This window comes from Melospiza georgiana, chromosome 12 (genome assembly GCF_028018845.1).
Source record: "Melospiza georgiana isolate bMelGeo1 chromosome 12, bMelGeo1.pri, whole genome shotgun sequence".
Taxonomy (NCBI): Eukaryota; Metazoa; Chordata; class Aves; order Passeriformes; family Passerellidae; genus Melospiza; species Melospiza georgiana.
Genome location: NC_080441.1, coordinates 5,065,978 through 5,076,121, shown reverse-complemented (window position 1 = coordinate 5,076,121; position 10,144 = coordinate 5,065,978). Strand labels below are relative to the sequence as shown.

At 53.1% G+C, this 10,144-nt stretch overlaps 1 protein-coding gene across 1 annotated transcript; it reads left to right on the top strand.

Annotated features, from left to right (window-relative positions):
* The first annotated feature begins 4,040 nt into the window (after window positions 1-4,040).
* TBX22 (T-box transcription factor 22) lies at window positions 4,041-9,605 on the top strand. Its single transcript, XM_058032862.1, has 8 exons — window positions 4,041-4,176; window positions 4,265-4,388; window positions 4,733-4,834; window positions 5,056-5,230; window positions 5,435-5,599; window positions 6,081-6,145; window positions 6,223-6,308; window positions 9,010-9,605. The coding sequence occupies exons 1-8, from the start codon at window positions 4,041-4,043 to the stop codon at window positions 9,603-9,605; spliced, it is 1,449 nt and encodes a 482-aa protein (XP_057888845.1).
* The last annotated feature ends 539 nt before the right edge of the window (window positions 9,606-10,144 follow it).

Sequence of the window (10,144 nt, the reverse complement as noted above, 5' to 3'; positions counted from 1 at the left end):
CTTGGAAGTGTCAGGACAGGGCTTGGAGCCTCCTGGGACAGTGGGAGGCGTCCCTGCCATGGCAGGGGGTGGCACTGGGTGGGCTTTAAGGTCTCTTCCAACCCAAACTGTTCTGGCATTCTTTGATTTACAAGCAAATGGATGTGGATCTAAAAAAAAATATCTCATTTTTATTTACTGGTAGCAGTAAGGTTGGGAATCCAGGAAAAAAAGGAAGCTTGAAGATAACCCCTGGAGTAATAAGCTAGCAGCATGTGCAAAAAGGGTTAAATCAATCCTAAAAATGCTTTTTTACAGCCGAGGAAAGGGTTTTAAAGGGTGGATGTAGCTGGTGCCACCAAGGCTGGGGTGGGAAGAGCACTCGGGGACATGGGGCCAGCCCGGGATTCTCTGCTCTGCTCCCTGCAAGAGGAGAGGAGCTACACCACCCAAAATACTGCTCAGAGTGTCCCACCTCACATTCACCCAGTGGGAAGAGAGATGCAGGCACACCCAGTTGTAAACTCAACTACTCATCATTTAATTAACCCTGGAGAAGCAATGGCTGAGGCTCTCCCGGGAGCCAGGTTTGAGTAATGGGGCTGCACCTCTGTGGTCAGAGACTGCAGGGCTGGAAACCAGAATTTTCCCAAATATTAAATGGATAAATATTTTCTTGCTAATAATTCGTGGAGCAAAGAATGAACAACCCTTGAATTTAACCTGAACAATCTTTGAATTTATCCATTAGAACCAAATATATCCACATACCAAATTTATAATTGCAGCTCTACATAAATGCATGATGGATTGGAGATATAAAAGAGATAAGTATTAGATGCATAATTGAGTTCAGATGATATTAAAATATTACCCCCTAAGCCAAAAGGCAGGTTTGGTTTGCTTTGTTTATTTTTTTTCCTTTTGTTTTGGTAAATGCAAAACAAATCTTGGCAAAAATGAGCACAGCTTGAAAAGAGCTCCATCTCCTAAAATCTGCCCCAAAAGTGGCTGGACCAGGCTGAGGTTGGAGGTTACCTAAATGCTTTCACACATTAAGGGACAGCATTAAAAGATCATTTCCAAGTTAAGCAAACATTTCTGGCATATTGTGCAACACTTGCTTTAAAATTAACTTAGTTATTCTGAACTTTATGCCAACTGATTATTTGCTAGACTCTCTGATGATGGTAATTCAGGACATTCCATCCCATAATTCCATAAAGACAATAAGATTACAAAGCCCAAGCAGGCTCTGAGTCAGCCTTTGACAGATTAAAGCTCCCCAAGCCCCCTGAAAACCCTTCTCTGACACATTAATTTGACCTAAACCCTCAAAATGTTCCTGATTATATCATCTCAATCGGGCTTGGTTTTTGTTTTATTTTTCAGTGTAGGAAATTAAAAAGGCTCAGTTGATCCCCGGCCAAGTTCTTGAAATGTGTTGCAATGCTGAGGAAATCAAAGATTACTCGAAATACTTTTTAATAATATGTCATGTCAGCAGAGATAAAGGTTCACACTCCATGCCCTCAGCTGGCTTCCATCAATGCTGGCCAGGACCTGCCAGTCACCTCGAAACCATGAGCTTATGCTCTTCTGATTATGAACATGCTCATCAAATTTGATTAATTTCTCTTTGTAAGGAGAATTAAACCTGCAGAGGTGGGGCTGATCCTGCCTAGGAGCAAGAGGCAACCCCAAATTTCTTCCCCCTGCCCGGTTCTCCATCCATTTCTTGCCACAAGGGATCACGGAAGGCTTTGAGTTTGAAGGCACCTGACAGAACATCTGATTCCAAGCCCTCCTGTCATGGACAGTGAACCATCATCCTGTGGAATGACATTCCAGAGGATGGGCAGCAGGGTGGGCATTATCCCACAGAGGCATCAGGCAGGAGCACCTGGACATTCCTGTAGGAAACAAAACCACACCAGAGGACGCTGCTGATGGAGATGCAGGGCAGGATGGAGTAACACAAGGCCAAATTCAGCAGATTACAGCTATCAGACTTTGGGAAGTTGGGATAGCCTCTTTCCACTCCCCAGTCAGGCTGCAGGTGTTGCCCACACCAGAACTGGCACTGGAGTCAGATCAGCAGCTGGAGAAGGAGGTGGCTTCCAACCAGGTGTCCAGGCTGGATGTTGAGCTTGGGCTTTTGGCAGCTGTATCTGCACCCCTTCACTTCCTCTGAGACCTTTTCCCTGGTCAATCCATGTCCCAGTGAGATATGCCAGGAGTTTGGTGTGTAAATGTGCACTAAGAAAGGTACAGGTAATTATAAATGTGTATTAACATCAATGGGCAATGCCCACCCTGAGCTGAGTAAGGAGCGTCCTTGGGATGGGGACTTGAGGACAAGAATGTCAGTCTGGGACAATTTAAATACACATCTGAGAACAAACCCTGGCACAGAGAAGCTGTGGCTGCCCCTGGGTCCCTGGAAGTGCCCAAGGCCAGGATGGATGGGGCTTGGAGCAGCCTGGGGTAGGGGAAGGTGTCCCTGCCATGGCAGGGGTGGGTTGAGATGAGATTTAAAGTCCCACCCAAACCATTCCATGTTTTCCACAAAGACAACCTGCTGCCAGCCCAAATTTCGGGAATGTGTGCACAGGACAGAAACTCTAACAAACAGAGCAAGAAATCCTGAGAAGTGAAACATTTGGATGTACCAGGGCTTCTCCGCCACTCCGGGAGCACCTGGAAGCAGAGCATGGAACGCCGCACCTCCCCTGCCTGTCCCAAAGCCAGCTCCCCTCTCCTCAACCTGCTTTCTCAGCTGGCCTGTGAATTTTATCCCTCCCCACATTTTTTTTCCCGTTAAGGCTCATTTATCCCGGCTGACCTCCCCGGTGCCGGGAAAGGCTGCGGGGCCAGGGGGGCTGGACACCCCCAGCTCAGCGGGGACACCCCGGCTCTCCCCTCCCTGAGCCCCAGCATCCCCTTTGCTGCCGGCTCTGGGGAGGGTTCCCGCATGGAAAATAAATCAGCGCGGGGGTTCCAGCCCGGGCAGGGCGGGGGTGAAAGTGCCGCGCAGATCCCGCGCAGAGCTTTCCCTGCGCACCTGAGGGTCCCGAACGGAGCCCCCAGGCCCCGACCCTGCCCTGCCCGGCCGTGCAGGAGTTTCCCGGGACTCTCCGGCTGGAAAACGGGGATTTCTGTCCCTAATTCAGCGCAGCTGCTGCGGGCGGCGGGGCCGCGCTTTGAAGCGGAGCCGGGGATGGGGACGGGGCGGGGTGGCGCAGCGGGCGGGGCTGCCTTAAAAAATATCCCAAAAACAACCAAACAAACAAAAAGCCAAGGAAAAACAGGACACAGAGCCGGAACTGCTGCCCGGCGCTGTCGCAGCCCGGGGGTGGCACCGGGTTTGTCGTGCCGGGGACACCGGAGGGGCCACGCGTGACCGGCCCGTGGGGGCAGCGCGGCGGGGCCGGAGCGGGGCACGGCTCCCTTCCCGTGTATCCTTCTTTTACTTTCCCCCCTTTTATTTATCTTTTCCTGCCTTTTTCCTTCTTTTTCTACCCTTTTCTCCTTTTTCTCTTTCTTCTCTGTTAATCTTTCTCCTTTCTCTCTTTTTTTCCCCCTTTCTTTTCCTTTTTTTCTTTTCCCCTTTTGCGCTGGTTCTGGTTAAACGTTATTTGCACTTTTGTTGGAAAAGTGGCCCCTAGTGTGCAATTATGTCAAATTTCTTTGAGTTTTACAATTTAATGGAGAACAGTAACTCTTTTATTGATCCTAGACGGGGCCGGCTCCTCTTCCCCCTCTCCCCCCCACCCCTGTGGCTCTCCCCTCCCTCCCCCTCCAACCCCCCCCCCCCCCCCCCCGTTACTCCCATGAAATGTCACTCAATGTTTCTTATGCTCCCACCAGTTTCCAAAACAAACAGAGGAGGCTGCAGCCGTCTATTGACTCAGTTGGATGCAAGAGGATCTCGCCGTGGCCGCTGCCCCCCGACGGGAGCCGTGCCGGGCGAGGGGCGCCGGGTGCCGGCCGGGATGGAGCCGCCGCCGCCCGCCTGAGCCGCGCTGCCGCCCGGGGGGACCCCCGGCAGCCCGCGGGGGATGGCGCTCAGCTCCCGGGCTCACGCCTTCTCGGTGGAAGCCCTGGTGGGACGCTCGGCCAAGAGGAAGGTGCCGGAGGGTCGCGATGAGGAGCCCGGCCCCGGCTGCCGGCCGGCCCGCAGAGCGCCGGAGGCGGGTGGGTACCGGAGGGAGCCGGGCACGGCGGGCAGCGAGGGCGGCCCCGGCAGCTCCCGAGCCCCTCCTGCCCTTTGTGTTCCCCGCAGAGAAGCGGCCCAAGGCCGGTGCCGAGAGCCGGGCGGGCGGGGTGCAGGTGGAGCTGCAGGGCTCCGAGCTCTGGAGGAGGTTCCACGACATCGGCACCGAGATGATCATCACCAAGGCCGGCAGGTACCGGCCCCGCCGCCTCGCTCGGGCTTTGCTTTTCCGTTTTGGTTTTCTTTTTTCTTCTTTTTTTTTTTTTTTTTTCCTTTTTCTTTTTGTTTTGTTTTCTTTCTTTTCTTTTTTTTTTTTTTTTTTTTTTTTCCTGGTGGGGGACAGTGTTATTTCTTGGGCTTTTTATTTTGTTTTGTTTCGTTGTCTCGAGTTTCTCTGTTCTGTTCAGATATTTCACTTAGTTCTCCCCCTTTTCCGCTGTTTTCGTTGAGTTCGATTTTCCCTCCTCCCGACGCCCGTTCCCAGCTCCGCAGCCCCTCTCGGCTCTCAGCCGCTGTCCCTGTGCCCTGTGCCCGCAGGAGGATGTTCCCGTCGGTCCGGGTCAAGGTGAAGGGGCTGGAGCCGCTGCAGCAATATTACATCGCCATCGACGTCGTGCCCGTGGACTCCAAGCGATACAGGTACGGGTAGGGGTGCAGGTACAGGAACAGGTACGGGGGGACGGGCGGGACCCCCACACCCACTCCGGGCCCGTCCTGCGCTGATGGCCGCGATCTGCGACCCGAGCGGGACACGGGGTCACACGGCGGGGCTGGGGGGCCTCACTCACCTATAGAATCTATAGGATTGGGGGCAGGTGGGGACGGGGTCCCGGCGGCTGACGCGGCCCGGGCCGGGCCAGGTACGTCTATCACAGCTCGCAGTGGATGGTGGCGGGGAACACGGACCACTCGTGCATCACCCCGCGCCTCTACATCCACCCCGACTCGCCCTGCTCGGGGGAGACCTGGATGAGGCAGATCATCAGCTTCGACCGCGTGAAGCTCACCAACAACGAGATGGACGACAAGGGGCACGTAGGTGTGGGGCAGCCCCGCCGGGGGGGCCGGGCAGGGCCAGAGCAGCGCCCCGGGGTGCGGAGCATCATCGGGGGGAGCAGGGAGGGCGGGGGCCGGTCCCTCCTGCCGTGGGGCTCGGGGCTGGGACCTTCCTGAGCCTCGCCTCGAGATTTCTACTGCCCTTCGCCCTCCGGGGGCTCAGCCGCCTGTCCCCCCTCACAGATCATCCTGCAGTCCATGCACAAGTACAAGCCCCGCGTCCACGTTATCGCCCAGGATTCTCGCTTCGATCTAGCGCAGATCCAGTCGCTGCCGGCCGAGGGGGTGCAGACCTTCTCCTTCCAGGAGACCGAGTTCACCACCGTCACGGCCTACCAGAACCAGCAGGTACCGGGAGCCGGGGCGGGGATGGAGAGCCCTGACGGTACCGGGATCCGGGGGAGATGGAGAGCCCCGGGGGTACCGGGAGCCCGAGCGATGGCGAGACCCGATGGCCCCGGGAGCCGGGGGGATGGAGAGCCCTGACGGTGCCGGGAGGATGGAGAGCCCCGATGGCACCGGGAGCCGGGAGGGGATGGAGAGCCCTGACGGTACCGGGGGGATGGAGAGCCCCGATGGCACCGGGAGCCGGGGGGTTGGAGAGCCCTGACGGTACCGGGAGCCAGGGGGATGGAGAGCCCTGACGGTACCGGGAGGATGGAGAGCCCTGACGGTACCGGGAGCCGGGGGGATGGAGAGCCCTGACAGTGCCGGGAGGATGGAGAGCCCTGACGGTACCGGGAGCCGGGGGGATGGAGAGCCCCGATGGCCGCGGCCGCCGCTCCCAGCCCGTCCCTCTCCCCAGTGGCCCCTCGATTTCACCCTGCAGATCACGAAGCTGAAGATCGACAGGAATCCCTTCGCCAAAGGTTTCCGGGACCCCGGCAGGAACAGGTAAGGGCCGGGGCCGCCCCCGCCGCCCCCCGCGCCCCCGGCCCCGCGGCCGCGCTCAAGGCGCTCTCGCCCCGCAGGGGGGTCCTGGACGGGCTCCTGGAGACCTACCCGTGGAGAGCCCCCCTCGCCCTGGACTTCAAGGCTTTCGGCGCAGACAGCCAGGGTAAGTGAACCCCGCTCGCTGCCGCTCCCGGAGCCCCCTCGGGCGGCTCGAACCAATGCAGATAGCGAGGCGCGCCCAGAAAACGAATCCCCGCTTTTGGGGGAGTTAATTCCGCGTTGGTTTGGATAAAACTCCTGTGAAAGTGGATGCGACAAGCCGGGAAGAACAGGATGAGGGCGCGGGCTGCTCAAGCCCCCGGCTGAAATCAGAGTTAGATGGGCAGAAAAAAAATATCTGAGTGTGCAGGAGGCTAATTTGGAGTCGGGTTGTTCCGGCTTTGATCCTGTCACACTAATTGCTTCCAACCGGGTTGGGAATATCAACTACAAACGTGGCGGTGGTGACCGCCCGTGCTTTCTGCAGCGGCAGCTTCTGCGCCGACAAACGCGTTACGCAACAGAAAATAAAATTATCTGATATTTAGGATGCAGCAGTCGCACAGAAATGCAGAGAAGAAGAGGAAAATTTTCGGGGAAAATGCTCTCCTTCATCCTGACAAGAGCAACCGGTCCTTTACAGCCCTTTCCCAGAAAAACGGCTTCAGAAAGTAATATTTGAAAACAGATTGTTCATAGCGCCGAAGGGGAAAACCTAACAGCTCGTTTGCACATTGGAGCCCTCCAAGTTGGGTTTAAAGTCGCGAGTTAAATTCTCGTTTACGTAAGGAACTCTTCAAAGTTTTGGGACGCACCAAGTCACCCCTGGGTCTGCCGGGAAATGCTGCAAAAATCACAGCAAAAATTCATTTTCTGCAGGCGTAGAAATGAGGGCACAGAGAAATCAGATTCGGGAGAAATTAAGAGGTTTATCAGTTGTAAAGAGAACTAAAATTATTATCATTATTGGTGGTGGTAGTAGTAGCAGCTTTATTAGTATTATGAATAGGTTTTTTATTAATTTTCTTTTTTAGAAAATATCTTAGGCAAAAAAGCTCCTTTTGAGCCCGTTTGCCGGGGGAGAGGAGGTGGTGGATGAGCTGCGTGAGGAATGAAACAACAGCAACTGCAATGTTAAGGACACTAAAATATTATTGTACATATATAATATAATATTACAGCTGCCTGGGATTTTTGGATTTTTTTTTTCTTGTTTAATCTATTTGGTATTTTTCTTCAGGACAGAATTCCTGGACTGATATAAATATAACAAAATCTGCAGTTCTACTACTAACAAAATATATTTCTGAAGAAAAGCCGTAAAACTGAAATCCCAAAGCTCTAAAACCAGGAGGTAAATTAAAAGGAATCAGGATCAACATGCTGAAGAAAAAAATGGCCATAGAATTTTTATTTTTAAGCCTAATAGGAAGGGCAGAAAACACCTGCTCATTGATCTGCTCCTGTTGCAATCCCCATTCCCAAACTTGCTGTGGAATTTGGGTGAGATTATTGCTCGGGGTGTGACATTATTTGCTCCGTGCAGCAGATACTGACCCTGCTTTGCTCTGCTGTATCAGCCACGTAGGGGTTCCCTCGCTGCCTCACACACAAATATCAGCTCAATCCCATATTTTACATGACCCAAAGTCTCTGAGCCCTGGAGGACATCAGGAAATGTCCATGGAGAGAGGACTGGACCCTGCCCTGCTGAAGTCAGGACTGAAGCAGCCACTGACATCAGCAGGGAAGGGTGAGACCTTCATGCCACAAAACCTTCCTGGATTATTGTGATCAAGGGCTGGCCTTTGAGAGGCTCTGCTTGTTGGAGGTTTGGAAATTAATTTGCATCACATTCAAAATCTTTGTGTTTTTAAGGTGTTTTTAAGATTTGCTATACCAGCAGCCGTGGTTCAGTTTTACGGTTGATTTCGGGTCGCTGGTTGCGTGTCGAGTCGGATCAGATCCCAGCCAGGCATTGTATTGGTAGGGATTGAATGTAAAGAGTAGCACAAATGGATCCACATTCCCTTACGTCCTTTCCTGTGATTTTGGTAAGAAATTAAAATAAAGTGGGGGGAGGGGGAAACCCTCTGGAAGAATTTGGTAATGACTGTGCAGCAGACATTTGGCTCTCGGCAGGCGGGAGGTGGAACCAGCATCTGTGCAGCACCAGGGCCGGCTGCTCCCAGCACCGTTCCCACCTCGGAGCAGCCATCCCATCCCATCCCTGCTTCATTTTACTCCTTGGGGTTGCTTTTCTCCCGAATTCTGAAAGTGTTCATTCATCCCTTCCAGAAAAGAGGACATTCACATGACTTGGGAGTTTGAATTTCTGGAGACACCGATAGCATTCAGGGGAATGTTTCAAATTGCTTGGGAAGCCAAGTGAAATGAGTCAATTCCTGTGAGCAGGAAGGTGCAAAAAAATTCTCCATCAGGCTGAATATGCTTTTTTGTTCTTATATCCAAGGGGGAAAAGCTGTCTGGAATTTGCATGAAAAATAGGGAACCTGAAATGTGTGGGTATGGCGGGGAGAGTTATCGGTCATGCAGCCAGGTATGGATCCAGGTGTGTGTGGAGCTGCATTTACCACGATCCCAGTCCAAGGAATGGGATTAGACACTTGCAAATACTGTTTTTAGACAAATACCAGCTAGAAATAACCATTTATGGATAGATCTTCCCGTTTTCCAGGAGCTGGTCTTTGGAGCAGGTTTGTGCTTGGATGGACACCGGCAGCCGGGAGCAGGAGTCCTCCAAGGATTGCTTGGCTGTGGACACCAGTTAGCCCAGCCTCGATGATTTCTGTTTTCCTTTCCAGGTGGGAGCTCCAGCTCTTCTCCAGTGGCCTCCAGCGGTGGGACCCCCTCTCCTCTGAACCCCCTGCTCTCTCCATCGTGCTCCCCTCCCACGCTTCACTTGCCCGCCAGCAGCCTGGGCATGTCGTGCCCCGAGAGCTTCCTGCACCCCCTCAACATGCCCCTCTACTACAAGATCTGCCCTACCAGCTTCTTGAGACAACAGGCGCTCCTCCTTCCGAGCCACGAAAAACTGGGAGCCACCAACCCACACCTTCTACCCCACTTCATGGTGGATGTGCCCAAACTGTCTTCCCTGAAAAACGCCAAAGCCGAAGACTTAAACGCTCAGTGCCTACAAGCCCCCGGTCCTGCTGGTCAAATGCTGTATGGATTACATGCATCTGGAAACATTTTCCCATCAAGTCCCATTGCTCGGGAAGCACTTAATTGTTCTTTACATCCTCCATATGGCTTGTATGGTTATAACTTCTCTGTGCCATCCAGACTGATGAATGCAGCAGGGCATTTCAAAGTGAGTGACAGCATTCCGGCTGCTTTGAGGGACGGCAGATGCAATCACTCCAACTGGCACCCCACAATTAACCACTGCCTTTAGTGGGATCAGAGAATATTTCTGAGCTGTGTAAAGCAAGTCCTTCCTTCTTTCATAGCCAGGGGCTCGTTAGTTATTGACTCTGAAATGCTGCATGGTACAGAAGCAGGACGGGCAGACATTTAATCCTTTTGTTTTGTGGACAGAGTGTTGTGTTGTTGGGAGGGTGGAGGGTTTGAGATGACCCTGAGGTGATACCTTTTGGCCACATTTATGTCACAGTTGTATGTTAAGAGCAAACTGTCAGTCACCTTTTTACTATTTGCACTCCCGAGTGGGGACATCGATGTCTCTATTTCTACAGCTCTGTTTTCTCTCTCTTGCTTGCCTTTAGTTAGCTCAGAGCCCTGGGGAGCTGCTGCTCACCCACTCAAGCTTTATCCCTAATTTCAAAGGGACTCTCCAGGACCTGGACTTGGCAAAGGAGCCACATCTGGCCAAGCACTTGAGCAAGTTCTCTTGGCTCAAATGGGTCCTAATTAATGACATGAAAGTCCCTCATTCTCCAAGACCCCGATGCCTCCGTTATCAGGGTGGGGACA

Coding starts and splice junctions, on each gene's coding strand:
- TBX22 (XM_058032862.1), top strand. CDS start 4,041: ATGGCGCTCAGCTCCCGGGCTCACGCCTTCTCGGTGGAAGCCCTGGTG. Junction 4,177..4,264: donor CCGCAGAGCGCCGGAGGCGG/GTGGGTACCGGA, acceptor TGTTCCCCGCAG/AGAAGCGGCCCAAGGCCGGT. Junction 5,231..5,434: donor AGATGGACGACAAGGGGCAC/GTAGGTGTGGGG, acceptor CCCCCCTCACAG/ATCATCCTGCAGTCCATGCA.